The 16,712-nt window shown below is 38.1% G+C and overlaps 1 protein-coding gene across 1 annotated transcript; it reads right to left on the bottom strand.

Moving 5' to 3' along the window:
• Positions 1–291: 291 nt before the first annotated feature.
• On the bottom strand, positions 292–12,750 carry ing3 (inhibitor of growth family, member 3). The gene is made up of 12 exons (XM_085769342.1): positions 12,601–12,750; positions 11,357–11,428; positions 11,097–11,197; positions 8,905–8,970; positions 7,677–7,773; positions 6,745–6,816; positions 6,498–6,614; positions 5,492–5,655; positions 3,675–3,904; positions 1,696–1,888; positions 610–648; positions 292–505 (listed from the first exon to the last, which is right to left on the bottom strand). Exons 1-12 carry the CDS (start codon positions 12,626–12,628, stop codon positions 389–391), a joined length of 1,296 nt encoding a protein of 431 aa, XP_085625468.1. The 5' UTR covers positions 12,629–12,750; the 3' UTR covers positions 292–388.
• Positions 12,751–16,712: the final 3,962 nt, after the last annotated feature.

Here is a 16,712-nt window from a genome sequence, read left to right on the forward strand (position 1 = left end):
ATTGAATCGTTCAGACTCCGCCTCCTCCAATCAGACGCCACGTTGAGACGACGACATCCTGGAGTGTGTGTGTGTGTGTGTGTGTGTGTGTGTGTGTGTGTGTGTGAGGGGGCGGAGTCAGTCCAGAAAAAACAAAAAGAAAAAGAAAAAGACAAAAAAAGTTCATGTTTTAAATCTCAGTTTAGTGTCGAGACGTGTGTGTGTGTGTGTGTGTGTGTGTGTGTGTGTGTGTGTGTGTGTGCGTCCCCGTCCGTCTGCGTCGGTTCATGTGGCTTCTTCTTTTTTTTTCTGTTTTATTTTTTTTTAGTTTTTTTTCCGAGGACGATCAGGAGGTTCGATTCCAGCGCGGCGGCGGCGGTGGACGTTGCAGCTGCTGGTGGTGTTGAGTCTATTTGTGGCGGCTGCCTCTCCTCTTCATGGCGGCCGTGCACTGAGGGCAGTACCACTTCCCCTTGGGCGCCTCCGTCAGCCCCACGCAGCCGTAGTGGAACCACTCGATGGGACACTGACGAGGAAACACCGATGATCAATGATCAATAATCAATGATCAATACGTCACATACAGACCATTTGGTAACTAAACGATAACATGGTTTTTTGGATACTCACGTCTGTGTTGTCACATCCGACCATCTCGCCGTACGACACCTGCAACACAACACAGTCACCTGTTACCACCTGTTACCATCCTGTGAGTCTCTTAGAGCTGCAACAATTAATCGATCAATCCAACAATAATCGATTATTAAATTAATCGTCAACTATTCTGATAATCTAATAATCAGTTTGAGTCGTTTTTTTAAAGAACAAAAGTCCAAATTCTCTGATTCCAGCTTCTTAAATGTGAAACTTTAGAAAAAAGATGTAAAATTTCTAAAATAAATAAAGTTAAAAAGTATATAGAAAAAAGTGTTAAAATTTCTCAACAGTAAAAACATTAATCTGGTAAAAAGAAAAAAAAAAAAAAAGGAAAATGATAATTTAAAAAATGGGCAAAAATTTCTCAAAATTAAAAATATTCTAAAAGAAACTGGTACAATTTCTCAAAAAAGTAAAAAAAAAAAATATTCTAGAAAAAAAAGTGGTAAAGATTACTCAAGATTTAAGAAAAATTCCCAAAGAAACTGGTACAATTTCTCAAAAAAGTAAAAAAAAAAAAAATCTAGAAAAAAGTGGTAAAAAAATTCTCAAAGTAAAAAAAATTCTAATAGAAACTGGTACAATTTCTCAAAAAAGTAAAAAATAAGAAATATTCTAGAAAAAAGTGGCAAAAATCTCTCAATGTATAAAAATCTAAAAGAAACTGGTACAATTTCTCAAAAAAGTAGAAAAAAAATCTAGAAAAAAGTGGTAAAAATTTCTCAAAATTAGAAAGATTCTAATAGAAACTGGTACAATTTCTCAAAAAAGGAAAATAATAATAATAATTCTAGAAAAAAGGGGTAAAAATTTCTCAAAATTTAAAAAAGTCTAAAAGAAACTGGTACAATTTCTCAAAAAAGTAGAAAAAAAATCTAGAAAAAAGTGGTAAAAATTTCTCAAAATTTAAAAAATTCTAAGAAACTGGTACAATTTGTCTGGTACCTGGTTGCAGATGCAGTAGCGCGGCTCGTTGGGGTCTGTGTGTGTCTCAGTGTGTATCTGTGTGTGTGTGTGTCTCTATGTGTGTGTCTGTGTGTGTCTGTGTGTGTGTACCTGGTTGCAGATGCAGTAGCGCGGCTCGTTGGGGTCATAGGTCCAGTCCACCTGGCTGTTGGCCTCGGCCTCGGGGAGAGCCGACGCCTGCTGGGACAGTTCCTGAGCCAGGGCCGAGGAGGAGGAGCAGGAGGACAGGGAGGAGGAGGAGGAGGAGGAAGACGACTGGTGGTTGGACGACTTGATGCTGCTCCTGGAGGAGGAGGAGAGAGGGGGAGAGAAGAGGAGGAGGAGGAGGAGGAGAGAGGAGGAGAGAGGAGGAGGAGAGAAGAGGAGGAGAGAGGAGGAGGAGGAGGAGGAGGAGAGAAGAGAGGAGGAGGAGGAGAGAGGAGGAGAGGAGAGGAGGAGAGGAGAGGAGGAGGAGAGAGGAGGAGGAGGAGGAGGAGGAGGAATACCGTTACTTTCCAAAACAGATCATGTCTGAACCATATCGGCAGATCAGGTACGTAAGGATCAACATAACATTGAATAGGTTGGTTAAATGTTAGCATGTCATTGTAAAAAATATATATTAAAATAAACTAATATTTGGTCTAGAAATCTCTCAAAATGTATAAAAATCTGAAAGAAACTGGTACAATTTCTCAAAAAAGTAAAAAAAAAAAAATCTAGAAAAAAGGGGTAAAAATTTCTCAAAATTTTAAAAATTCTAAAAGAAACTGGTATAATTTCTCAAAAAAGTACAAAAAGTAAAATAAAATTCTAAAAAAAAAGGGGTACATTTTCTTTTTGAAAGTTCTAAAAGAAACTGGTACAATTTCTCAAAAAAGTAAAAAAAAAATATAAAACTCTAGAAAAAAGTGGTAAAAATTTCTCAAAATTAAAACAAAATTCTAAAAGAAACTGGTACAATTTCTCAAAAAAGTAAAAAAAAATAAAATAAAATTCTAGAAAAAAAGTGGTAAAATTTTTTTTTTTAATTCTAAAAGAAACTGGTACAATTTGATCAAAAAAGTAAAAAAAAAATAAAATAAAATTCTATAAAAAAGTGGAACATTTTTTTAAACAATTCTAGAAGAAATTGGTACAATTTCTCAAAAAAGTAAGAAAAAAAAAAAAGAGAAAAAAAAAAATCTAGAAAAAAGTGGTAAAAATTTCTCAAAAAAACTTTAAAAACTCCAGAAGAAAGTGGTAAAATTTCAATAAAAAGTTGAGGACCCCCTTGCGGACCGCACTTTGAGAACCACTGGTTTAAATAATCGACAGATTAATCGATAATGAAAATACTTGTTAGTTGCAGCCCCTAGTATCTCTGTGTGTGTGTGTGTGTCTCACTTGGACTTGGATTTTGTAACTATAATTGATTTTCACACCTTCATAGTGTTGTGACATTAACTAATTAATTAATTAATGCATAAAAAAAATTTCTAGAAAAAAGTGGCAAAAATTTCTCAAAATTCTAAAAGAAACTCGTACAGTTTCTCAAAAAAGTAAAAAAAAAGTCTAGAAAAAAGTATCAGTATGTGTGTGTCTGTCTGTGATTTTTTTAAATTTTGAGAAATTTTTACCACTTTTTTCTAGATTTTTTTTTTTTTTTACTTTTTTGAGAAATTGTACCAGTTTCTTCTAGAACTTTTCAAAAGCTTTTTTTTATTTTGTCTTAGAAATGTTAACACTTTTTTCTATAAACGTTTTAACTATTTATTTTAAAAATTTTATGTCTTTTTTCTAAAATTTCTAAAAAAAAAAACTTTAAAAACTCTAGAAAAAAGTGGTAGAAATTTCTCAAAAAAACTTTAAAAACTCTAGAAAAAAGTGGTAAAAAATTCTCAAAAAAACTTTAAAAACTCTAGAAAAAAGTGGTAAAAATTTCTCAAAAAACTTTAAAAACTCTAGAAAAAAGTGGTAAAAATTTCTCAAAAAACTTTAAAAACTCTAGAAAAAAGTGGTAAAAATTTCTCAAAAGAAGTTTGAACTAGAAAAAAACTAAAGAAAGTGCAGCCCTAGTATCTGTGTGTGTGTGTCTCTCTGTGTCTCACTTGGACTTGCGGCCGCGGCTGTCGGATGCGGCGGCGGCCGGGGTGAAGGTCTGTGTGAGCGTGTTGGCGAGGGCCGAGGTCGAGTACCCGGCGGCGGCGGCCGCGGCGGCGGCCGTTGCCGTGGCAGCGTTGTCCCGCGACACAGAGAACTCTCTGCTCAGCTGGAAGTCGTTGTTCTTGATCGCCTCGTAGCTCGCCTTCAGACTGGACGTCCTGCGGCCCTCCTTCATCTACACACACACACAGGGTTACCATGACAACGCCACGCTCCACACTGAGGCAGCGGGTTACCATGACAACGCCACTCTGAGGCAGCGCTGAAGTTTCCTACGACGCCTGAAGGGAACACCACACTTTGTCCTCGTTTCTTCTTCCTTCCTTGTTTGATCCAATTGACCCGATCTGTTCCCTCCCTCCTTCCATCCCTCTTTCCATCCTTTTTCCTTTCCTTTCCTTCTTTCCCTTCGTCCTTACTTCTTCCTTCCTTTTTGACCCAATCTGTTCCCTCCCTCCTTCTATCTTTCCTTCCTCTTTCCTCCCATCTTTCCCTTTGTCCTTCCTTCTTTCCCTTCATCCTTCCTTCCTTCTTTCCCTTCGTCCTTCCTTCATCCTTCATCCTTCTTTCTTTCTTTCCTTCCTTCCTTCTTTCCCTTCATCCTTCCTTCCTTCCTTCCCTTCATCCTTCCTTCCTTCTTTCCCTTCATCATTCCTTCCTTCTTTCTTTCCTTTTCTCTTTCCTCCCTTCTTTCCCTTCATCCTTCCTTCCTTCCCTCTTTCCTTCCTTCCTTCCCTTCGTCCTTCCTTCCTTCTTTCCCTTTGTCCTTCCTTCCTTCCCTTCGCCCTCCCTTCCTCTTTCCTCCCATCTTTCCCTTTGTTCTTCCTTCTCTCCCTTCATCCTTCCTTCTTTCCTTCCTTCCCTCTTTCTTTCCTTCCTTCCTTCCCTTCGTCCTTCTTTCCTTCCCTTCGTCCTCCCTTGCTCTTTCCTCCCATCTTTCCCTTCATCCTTCCTTCCTTCTTTCCTTCCTTCCCTTCGTCCTTCCTTCTTTCCCTTCGTCCGTCCTTCCTTCCCTTCGTCCTCCCTTCCTCTTTCCTCCCATCTTTCCCTTTGTCCTTCCTTCTTTCCCTATGTCATTCCTTCTTTCCCGTCGTCATTCCGTCTTTCCCTTCGTCCTTCCTTCCTTCCCTCTTTCCTTCCTTCCTTCCTTCCCTTCGTCCTTCCTTCCTTCTTTCCCTTCATCCTTCCTTCCTTCCCTCTTTCCTTCCTTCCTTCCCTTCGTCCTTCCTTCCTTCTTTCCCTTCATCTTTCCTTCCTTCCCTCTTTCCTTCCTTCCTTTCCTTCATCCTTCCTTCCTTCTTTCCCTTCATCCTTCCTTCCTTCCTTCCTTTCCTTCCTTCCTTCTTTCTTTTCTTCCTTCCTTCCCTTTGTCCCTCTGTAAAAACTTCTGTCTCTAACATGTCAACAATATAAAACAAAGTAGTTTTATCCATTGCTCAGATTTCTATTCTGGAAATATATGCAAATTAGCGCATATTTAATTAGATATTGCCTCATTTACATAATTTAAACATAAAATCTGATTAAACTTGTAATACAAAAAATATTTGTCTTAATGTGAGTGATAAAGTTGAAGTTTCATGGTGAAATCTGTTAGTTAAAATCTTTACCCTGTTCACCTGTAGAGTGTGTGTGTGTCTCAGTGTGTGTGTGTGTGTGTGTCTGACCTGTGTGTGTGTGTGTGTGTGTCTGACCTGTGTGTGTGTGTGTGTGTGTGTGTCTGACCTGTGTGTGTCTCAGTGTGTGTGTGTGTGTGTCTGACCTGTGCCGTGGCCTGCACGGCCTGAGCTGCTGCCATGGTGATGGCCCCGGCCCCGGCCCCCGGTCCGGCCGGCAGAGAGCTCAGGTTGTAGGAGGGAAGAGGCTGAGACGAGTTCACGCTGTACACGTTGTTGGTGGACGAGGACGTGCTGTTGGCACGGCAACCTGCAGGGGAAACACGGGAGAGGAGAGGCTGCTGTGATTGGCCGATATCGACTGATGGTGCGTTTCTTTGCCAATAAAACATTAGTGAGACGTTTAGAGCTCGTTATCAACTCCAGTCGATCAGAGGTTTATAAACTGTTTAAAGGCTGTAAACCCTGAAGAGCAGCAGGTTAATACGCTGTGTTATTGAATCGAAACCCCAGACTTAAAGGGATAGTTCAACATTTAGTTAGATTGTCCCATTGCCATAATCGCTATAGTCATAGCAGTAGGTTCGTTACCTTTAATTGTCGGTGCAAGCTGTTTTTAGAACGGCGGAGCAGAGCCGTGAGCTGCTCAGAGCTACGCTACGGAGGCTCATTATGGGATTTCTCATTGGATGAGAGTTGTTTTAGAGGGAAATGCAGAGACTGCTTGATGAAAAACTGTCCCTGAAGGCAACGTGCATCAGTGGTTTTGCATGAATTTCCCTCTAAAACAACTCTGTGTGGTAACGTTGTGTTATTATCTCATAGTGTGGTGAATGTGCAGCTCACAACTTGTCCACCAGAGCGTTGTGGAGTTGTTGGATTGTGTATTTGATGAGTTTGATGATGAGGGAAACCAAGAAATCCCATAATGAGCCTCCGTAGCGTAGCTCTGAGCAGCTCACGGCTCTGCTCCGCCGTTCTAAAAACAGCTTGCACCGACAATTAAAGGTAACGAACCTACTGCTATGACTATAGGGATTATGGTGATGGGCCAGTTTGACTAAATGTTGAACTATCCCTTTAAGAAACCAGACCCAGGTGTAGTTGAGGTTGTGTTGTAGTTGTGTAGTAGTTGTGTAGTGGTTGTGTTACCCGGTGTGTTCTCCTTGGAGGCGTCTGACGTGAGCGTGGACAACAGAGCTTCAGACTTGAACTTCTTCTCGGGGACGTGCTCGGTGGTGTGGTGGGCCGGGGCGCTGTACTTCCTCTCTACACACACACACACACACACACACACACACAGGGACACACACACACACAGGGACACACAAACACACCTGGTCATCCACAGCTCAGACCGACCGACCAATCAGCGATCAGATCACTCAGCTCTACTTACTCTCGGCGGCGGTGTGAGAGTGGACGTGGTGGTTGTTGACGGGCTGAGACGGACTGTCCATCTCCAGAGAACCTGGAAATGTTTTGAAAATGGCTTCACTGTCTTTCCATTTACCAAAGTTAGACAGTACTACATCATTAATCTTCTTATCCTTTTATCCAAATGGCACATTCATAAATGTAGATACACAAATCAAAATCCCTTTTTTTCTTACATTTAAGAACGAAGTCAAGCAGTAGCTATATTAAAACCATTGAAAAATCTAGTAACACAAAAGCTATAAGACCTTGAACCTGTTTCTCTCTACAACATCTTTTCTATAATGCTTTTTATAATCTGTAAAAGCAAAAATCTTCACACATCTATTTCTTTGGCAGGTGCGTCGGAGGGTGACAATTAAGTCCAAATTAGAAAAGAAGAGTTCCCGCACACATGGCCAACTTGCAAAGTTTATTGCATTGCAACGTTTCAGTACCAGACCTTTTTCAAGCAAAACTTGAAAAAATTTGCTTGAAAAAGGTCTAGTACCGAAACGTTGCAATGCAATAAACTTTGCAAGTTGGCCATGTGTGCGGGAACTCTTCTTTTCTATAATGCAAATCTGTAAAAAATGCCTTCATGTATGTATGTATATGTAGGTAGTCTTTGTTGCTGTGTTGAATTGTTTTGTTTTGCACAATTCTTGATAAAGTTGTGGGGAAAAAAAGGAGGAGGACAGGAAGTGGTGTCAGCTGTGCTATACTTAATTGTTGCCCTTTTTTTGGCTTTTAGGCTGCCTTTAACATCTGGCCAGGGACAACGGAGGAAAACTAGCCTTGTTGGCTAACTCTGGCCCACTTACAGTTTTCTTTTAACTCTGTTGATTAGTGGTGCACTGTCCCTATGAAATAAACTAATAAATGAAAAATTAAAAAATTAAAAATGTGACTCACGTCTCTCCAGGATCTCCGTGATGCCGGCGTTGTCGGCCTCCAGCTCCATCTTGAACTTGGCCAGTTCCTGGTCCAGTTTCCTCAGGTGACGGTCCACCTGTAGAGGGGAGGGGGGGGGGGGTGAAGAGGGGGGGGTGAAGAGGGGGGTTAGGGGGTTATGCTGCGTTCAAGACAACTCGGAAGTCTGAAAAAAAACGAGCTCCGAGTTCTCAAAAACTAATTGAACGAACGGCGTCGAACTCGGAAATTACAGGTCAGAAACATGGCAAAACATGGCGTCATGCCCTCGTCTTAAACGGTTGGAATTTAGACATTTTAAGTTATTTGTTGAGGTTTTAATGCGTAGTTTTTGTGTATTATTGCAGTATATGAAATACGTTTATATTAATTAACCCTCCCTCCAATCTGTTTCCTTCCTCCATCCTTCCTTCTTTCCTTCCTTTCTTCCTTCTTTCCACAATCCTTTTCCCCTTCCTTCCTTCCTTCCCTTCGTCCTTACTTCTTCCTTCCTCTTTTGATCCAATTGACCTGATGTGTTCCCTCCATCTTTCTTTCCTTCCCTTTTCCCTTCCTTCTGCACAATTCTGCACAACTCCTGCACAATGTTTAATTTGACAATTTTCATGGTTTATACAGGTTTTATAATGTGCAAATAAAAACTAACTAACTAACTTTCCACAATCCTTTCCCCTTCCTTCCCTCCCTTCGTCCTTACTTCTTCTTTCTTCCTTTTTGACCCAATCTGTTCACTCCCTCCTTCTATCTTTCCTTCCTTCTTTCCTCCCATCTTTCCCTTTCTCCTTCCTTCCTTCCTTCCTTCCTTCCTTCCTTGACCCAGGAGGACAACAGGAGGGTTAAGCTGTGATTGTTGTATTGTGTGGAATTGTGTTTCCTCGTATGTGACGGAAATAATGTTTAACGGTTATCTAGGCTATAATGTTATATGTGCACTTGTCTCCTCTTCTCTTCATTCACCTCCAAAATAAACATCATTTACTGCTGCATTGATTTTTCATATTCAGCTCTGAGCCACAATACGACAAACTTCCTTCAGGTATCCAAGTTTTTTCTCCTCCGAGTTCCTGCAGCGTGAAGTCGGAAATATTCGAGATGGGAACTCCGACCTCCGAGTTGTTTTGAACGCAGCATGACACACACAGACACACACAGACAAACACACACACACACACACACACACACACACACACACAGACACCATGTGACTCACCAGGTCGTAGATCTGATTGGCCAGCTGAACCTTCTCGTCTGCATCTTCCAGAGCTTTGTAATAATCCTGTTCACACAAAACCAATCAGTCAATCAATAATCAATAACACAGATCAACAACCATCCATTGTTTTTTTTTTTTAAAAATACACATACACACACAAACACTTATACACATATATACAGAGTTCCTACACATTGAAAATGTCCAAATTCCAGACGTCTCAGTAAATATTTTGTGATGTTAGAGTACATAGTTGTGTATCATGTAAATGAATCATTCTGAATGTGTAGAGGTCGTAGCTCGGAACAAAATAATATGAACCCAAATAACTTCAGATGAGACCAAACCCAGAGAAGTGTTATTATAAATATATTTCCATATAATAGTTCCCATTTTCCAGACCAACTAGAATAAAATCAAATTCCATATTTTTCATACGTGTAGAGTTTTTACAGCTCTGTCTTTCATGTGTTTGGTGCAAGGAAAGGCTGATTTCTATTTAGAATTGATGAAAACTTGGTTTCTTTGGCTCCTTTTACATGTGTGGATGTAGTATTTTATTTTCTTTGCAAAATTAAAAAGATTGAACAAAACCTGTTCTTTGCGCTTAAGCTTTTTTCTTCATCAAAGGAGAGAATTATATCTTTTTTAAAGGTATAAAGTTGAAGCTTCATGCCTGTTCAGGTTTAATTAATCAAATTAATCCTTCTTTATTGTCCACAACATGGAAATAAAGAAATTAATTAATTGTTTTTAGATTTGTTAATTAGAAGATGAGGGATGTTTCCCTGCTCCTGTTCACAGAAAGTTTAACATTTAACATTAACATCTTTAAATCTGGAGATTAACAGGATCAATTAAATGTTTAATCTAGGGCTGCGACTAACGATCATTTTCATTATCGATTAATCTTTTGATTATTTAAACGATTAATCGATTAGTTGTTTGGTCAATAAAATGTTAGAAAATGTTAAAAACATCAACCAGTGTTTCTCAAACCACCAGACGACATCGTCCTCAAATGTCTTGTTTTGTCCACAAACCAAAGAGAGACTCAGTTTATTGTCATAAAGGAACAAAGAAACCAGAAATATTCACATTGAAGAAGCTGCAATCAGAGAATTTTGACTTTCTTTTCTTAAAAACTACTCAAACCGATTATTCTATTCGATTATCAAAATAGTTGACGATTAATTTAATAATCGATTAAAGGACAATTCCAGGCGAATTCAACTCGGGGGTGTATTTTCATATCATTTTAGGTCTAAAAGAATGAATCTGAAGGTTTTCAGTTTAATGTCTCCTGTTTTGCGGTAGCTGCGTCTGTCCCCGCGTCGCCACGGCAGCAATGAATGGGAGTGGATGTAAGTTCTGCTGTTTAGGCTGTTTACATCCCTCAAAGCCACAGACAGCGTCAGATGGAGACTCAAACATGCACCGAGAAGTTTATTTACTTCAACAAGCCAACATGTTTGTAAAACTAGATCTAATTCAAAGTCTCCCGGAGTCTCGCGCGAGACCCAGTTGCCGTGCTCGGTGTGTTCAGGTGCAGTGGGAAAAGCTACCGTTTGTGTCATAAACACAGGAATATCAACTCTTTACTTGCTTCAAGTAAAAAAAACTTCTCGGCGCATCTTTGAGTCGCCACCTGACGCTGTCTGTGGAAAAAAATGTAGACTTGAAGCAAGTTAAGAGTTGATATTCCTGTGTTTATGACACAAACGGGAGCTTTTCCCACTGCACCTGAACACACCAGCACTGCAACTTGGGTCTCGCGCTAGACTCCGCCAGACTTTGAATTAGATCTAGTTTTACAAACATGTCGGCTTGTTGAAGTAAATAAACTTCTGGCTGCATGTTTGAGTCTCCATCTGACGCTGTCTGTGGCTTTGAGGGATGGAAACAGCCTAAACAGCAGAACTTACATCCACTCCCATTCATTGCTGCCGTGGCGATGCGGGGACAGACCATAACTACCGCAAAACAGGAGACATTAAACTGAAAATCTTCAGATTCCTTCTTTTAGACCTAAAATGATATGAAAATACACCCCCGAGTTGAATTCGCCTGGAATTGTCCTTTAATTGTTGCAGCTCTAGTTTAATCCTAAAATAAACCTCCTTTATCTAATCGCCCACTGATGACATCATAGCTGTGACATCATAGCTGTGACATCACGGCGCTCTGACCTTCTTGATGACCTCCATCTGCTCCTCCCTCCACTCGGGTTTGTTCTTCTTGGCGTTGACGAAGAACTCGATGACTTTCTGCTCCAGCTGATCGGTGGCGTCTGACACAAAAAATTTAAATTAGTGATGTAATTACCTGTTACCTGTTCTCACAATTAATCGGGGCATTAAACGACTGTTTAAAAGTTACAAAAATAAGAAAAGTTTGGTGTGTGTGTGTGTGTTAAACGTGACTGTGGTCAGTGGGTGTGTTTACGTACTCTGAACCTGCAGGTCCATCTCCCTCATTTCCGTGAATCTGTCTCGCAGATCCATGGGAAGCTGCTCGATCACTGCAGAGGAGGGAAACAAGAAGTAACGCGTTACATAGATAGATAGATAGATAGATAGATAGATATACTTTATTGATCCCAAGCTGGGAAATTACAGTGCAGCAGAATCACACTGAAGATCGACTCAGATTCTTCTTTAGATTGGAACAATAATGTACTTTTTGGTGTCCACGATGTTAATAAAAGTAAGAAACAGAAAGAACTCTATGTCATAAACTTGATAATAATATTAGGGAAATATAATATCACATACACAAAGCTAAATGTAGTCACTCTAAACCAGGGGTGTCAAACATGCGGCCCGTGGGCCAGAACCGGCCCTGCAGAGGGTCCAGTCTGGCCCTCAGGATGAATTTGTCAAGTGTGAAATTTGAAATTGCACATATTTTTATCAAGAAATTTCAGGTGGTTCATAATATGTTTTATAAAAGGATAGTTCAGTAACTGTAAACATCTTATTAATGTACTAAAACAGAGGAAAATGTCTATATTTTAAATATATTTAAAGGTTATTATGCTATTATTTTACTGGTCCGACCCACTTGAGAATAAATTGTGCTGTTGGTGGCCCCTGAACTAAATTGAGTTTGACATCCCTGCTCTAAACCCTGTTTTGTGGCATCCCAAAGGGAAACGGAACAGTACATGCAAAGTATAGTGACTCGAATAATAATAAGAAAGCTATGAAAACATCTGATTTCTGCTCTTTATTCTCTGTATTTATATTAAAGCAGCAGGGAGAAGAGACCAAAATAAATGAAAAACATCTTCAGGGTGTCCTACACAGAAAGAGCAGTTTAAATCTATATCTTTTTAAAATCGTTGTAAAAAAAAAAAAAATTTAAGATGGGTAAATTCTGTGAATTATTTTAAAAGATACTTATTTTACCTTATTATTAACTATATATCTAGCAGGTAAATGTTTGTTGTCGTGTTGAATTGTATTGTTTTGCACAATTTTTAATAAAGTTTTGGAAAAAAAAAAAAAAAAAAGGACGAGAGGAGGAGGAAGAGGAAGAGGGAGAGGAGGAGGAGGAGGGAGAGGAAGAGGGGGGAGGGGAGGAAGAGGGTTAGCATGGCTAGGCTAACAGGCCGGTAAATGAGACTCTTTCCCCCCGGTAACCGGCTCGGTAACCCCCCCCCCCCCCGCGGCGCCGCAGCCCCCTACTCACTCTCCAGGTAATCCTCCAGGTACAACATGGCGCCGCCGCGAAGCTTCAACGCGATAAAAACCGAAAGATTTTCTTCTCTTTTTCAATATGGCGCCGTCAGCCGCTCGTCTCTCTCCGCAGAAAAAAAATACCGACTGACTGCTGAGGTCAGCGGGGGTGACGTCAGCGGCTGGCTGCGCTCTGATTGGCTGAGCAGGCTGGCAGCGGCGGGAGGGGGAGGGGGGAGGGGGGAGGGGGGTTGTTGTTGACTTGCGTCGATTTGCGTCTCCAGACGAGAAGCATCATGGGAGTTGTAGTTCAAACCGCGTTTCTCCTGTTTCTGTCCCCAGATGTTTTTATTTTACGTATCGATTTATCACATTGTGACTCTAAATGTTTTTATTTTGACAAATAGACATAAAATAAAAGAAATAAATATTAATAAATTAATATAATATAATATAATATTTAGATTAATATGTATTCATATATATGTATATTGATTGATTGATTGATTGATTGATTGATTGATTGATTGATTGATTGATTGATATCTTTATTTCAATCATGTAAACGACAATGTAAAAAAAATAATAAGATAAAATAATGAATGAATGAATGAATGAATGAATGAATGAATGAGTGTTTATTTCGATCACAGCATCAAAATTTCAACAAAACAAATTCAAGGTAGTAACAAATACTATACAGCTGGTCGAAAAAAAAAATATATATATAAAATATATTATATAATAATATAATAAGGAAATAAGTGAACAGCAAAAATGTATACACAAAAAAAGTAACATCTCATAAGCAACGCAGTTTACATGAGTGAAAAGGAGTAGGAAGAAGTATAAACTTATCTAATCCTACCCCTATAATTTTAACTAGGCTACCATATATGTTCTAATTAAACATTTTACACATTACACATTTTAATCCAAATAGTAAGTAAGCATACATATATGTGAATAAATATGAACATATATTAATTTATTCATATTTATTTAGTTTATTTGTCAAAATAGAAACATTTAGAGTCACAATGTGATAAATCAGTTTATATATTTGAAGAGTTATTGATCTGACACATTAAAAATTGAGTGATGTAATTGGAGGTGGGTGAAGGTATGTATGTTCGTTCTACATGGTTTGGAGCAGGAGCATTATGTCCCAGTGGTTATATATGTGTGTTAATATGTATGGAAATAAATAAAGATATATTTGGGGGGGGGGGATCAATTATTTACACCAGGTGACATCAGTCAAACCAAAGTTGAGTGTCTTTGACCAAGGAGATGAGATGTACAAAAACAGTTGTAACTCAAAAAAATAAAGCTTTATTGAAAACAACACTCTGTAAAGAATAATTCAAAAGCATTAGCTCTTTTTTTTTCAAAATGGCACTTATCTGCTTTTGCAAATGAACTCTTCATATAGCCTACACATATACTGTATGTGAATACATATATTAATTTATTCATATTTATTTAGTTTATTTGATATTTGAAGAGTTATTGATCTGACACATTAAAAACTGAGTGATGTAATCGGAGGTGGGTGAAGGTATGTTCGTTCTACATGGTTTGGAGCAGGAACATTATGTCCCAATGGTTATATATGTCCAGTGTTTATATATGTGTGTTAATATGTATGGAAATAAATAAAGATATTGTTGGGGGGAAAAATGATGAGGTGAAAAGGATCAGAGATATGATAATAATAGTAATACATTTATTACGCCTTTCTGTCACTCAATTAATAAAAGAAAGTACAAAATAAACAATAAAAATCATAGAAGTATACAAAATGAAAAACAGGTTAAGATTAGATTAGTGCAATTGAATCATTTAAAGGGAAAAGGCAAATAAATTATCTTAGTGTTAAACCACCAGGATGTGATGAGATCTTCACCTCTGTTAATTTATTCCTCTCTTTTTATTCACATTTGATTCAGAAATGAAACGTGTCGGTTGTTGATTTTCATTTATTGTCGTCGTTATGTTTCGTTATTTCACGTTATATAGTTTCTGAGAAGAAGGTCACAGCATCACCAACAGTGTGTTGTCGACTGTTGTTGTTGGTCATTTTAATGACAGTGACATCAGAACATGTGCTGAACATCTGCTGCTTTTTAACGACAAACACAGCTGCTCTGGAAACATCTGCACATTCCTCACACTCTGTTATTCAGAGGAATGACAGATAAGATATGATATGATATGATATGATATGATATGATATGATATGATATGATATGATATGACATGATATTACATTATTAGGGCCACGGGGCAATCGCACCGAGCACTGGACTACTACACTGCAAAAACTCAAAATCTTTCCAAGAATATTTGTCTTATTTCTTGTCAAAATGTCTCATTTCTAGTCAAAACTAATCTCTTTCCACTTAAAATAAGACTCATCACCTAAAAATGTACTTATTTTTAGATCATTTTCACTTGTTTCAAACTAATTTTCACTTGAAATAAGTAGAAAAATCTGCCAGTGAAAGCAAGTTGTTTGTGCTTGTAATAAGAAAGAAAACTTGATCCACTGTCAGATTTTTCTACTTATTTCAAGTGAAAATCTGCTTGAAAGAAGTAAAAAGTGTCTAAAAACAAGCTACTAAGTCTTATTTTAAGTAGAATGAGATTTGTTTTGACTAGAAATTAGACATTTTGACTGGAAATGAGACAAATATTCCTGGTAAGATTTTGAGTTTTTGCAGTGTAGCGCTCGGGGGATTCGCTACTTCTTATATATCGATACGTTATCAAAACGTGCGGTTCGATCGGGATCGGTGTGCTCTGTCTTTTCGCTAAAGAATATGAATTTTTCACAACGTAAGTTTAAAATTTTGCATTGAAGTCAATGGGACGGGGGGAGAAAAAACAAGCGAAAAAGAACAATAATTGGAGTTTTTCAAACGTCTTCTTCTCAGGCATACTTTCACCTAGAGACTTCATTTAAACTTTAAACAGTAGACACAAGTCTTGTGTATTGGCATATTACTCCACGTTTTGATAGGTCATATAGTTTTTGATCAATCCCTGATCAATGACCATGATCAGTTTTGGAGAAATTATGAGTCAGAGTGCGTGACATCATCAGTTAGAGTGGGAGAAGTTGTCTGAAATCTTCTGAAACTTTTCTCTTTCCACACTCCTCCTGGACACAATTTACACGATTTTTTTCCAAATTTGTAGACAAACTTGTTCTGTCTCTCACCATGTGCTCAGAATATCAGAGAGACTTACAGAATTTGAATTGTCAGCCTCTAAGTGCGGCCACGTCTGTCTCTGCTCCTCATTTTCAGTGATGTCACTTATGAACTGGTTCACTTTATCAGAATTTATCCATTAAATAACAATATGAGACGAGTCCAGTCTGTTTTACATTACATTATATTAAATTACATTATATTATGTTATATTACATTACATTACATCATATTATATTATAGTATATTATGTTATATCACATATTAGATTACATAAAATTATATTATGTTATATTACATTACGTTACATTATGTTAGTTTACATATTACGTTACATTATGTTAGATTACATGATTTTACATTATGTTATATATCATTATATAAAAGACGGTTTATTAATATATATACATATATATATGTATATTGAATATCTTTGATTATATTCCATATTACATGCTGCCTGGCTCTGTGTCCTGTGCTGGCCTCTGCTGTTTGAACTATGAAGCTTCTTAACAGATGATAAGTTGTTTTTATTTTTTATTCAAAACTTTGTTTCACAATACAAAAACAGTTTTTCATGGTAAAATGCAATTAATAAAGCACATTTATATTATACGCCAGGGGGAATTTATAAGTTTTCACATAGGCTATATTGATAGTCTTAATCGCTTTCTGGTTGTTTGAAAATTTGATGGAGGTTATGTATTGCTATATCATATATTATTCATATATTGTTATGTATTGCTATATCACAGATGATAAGTCTCGGTTTTCATTTCCGAGCCGCTGCCTCATGTTTTTACCGTAATGACGTAATGACGGAGAGCTCTCACTCTGACGCACAGTCACACGCTGTCACTCTTTAATCTTATAAATAAAGTTTCATGGAAGTTTTATTCACATTTCC

The sequence above is a fragment of the Trachurus japonicus genome, chromosome 23, assembly GCF_045865225.1.
Source record: "Trachurus japonicus isolate A0001 chromosome 23, Traja_1.0".
NCBI lineage: Eukaryota > Metazoa > Chordata > Actinopteri > Carangiformes > Carangidae > Trachurus > Trachurus japonicus.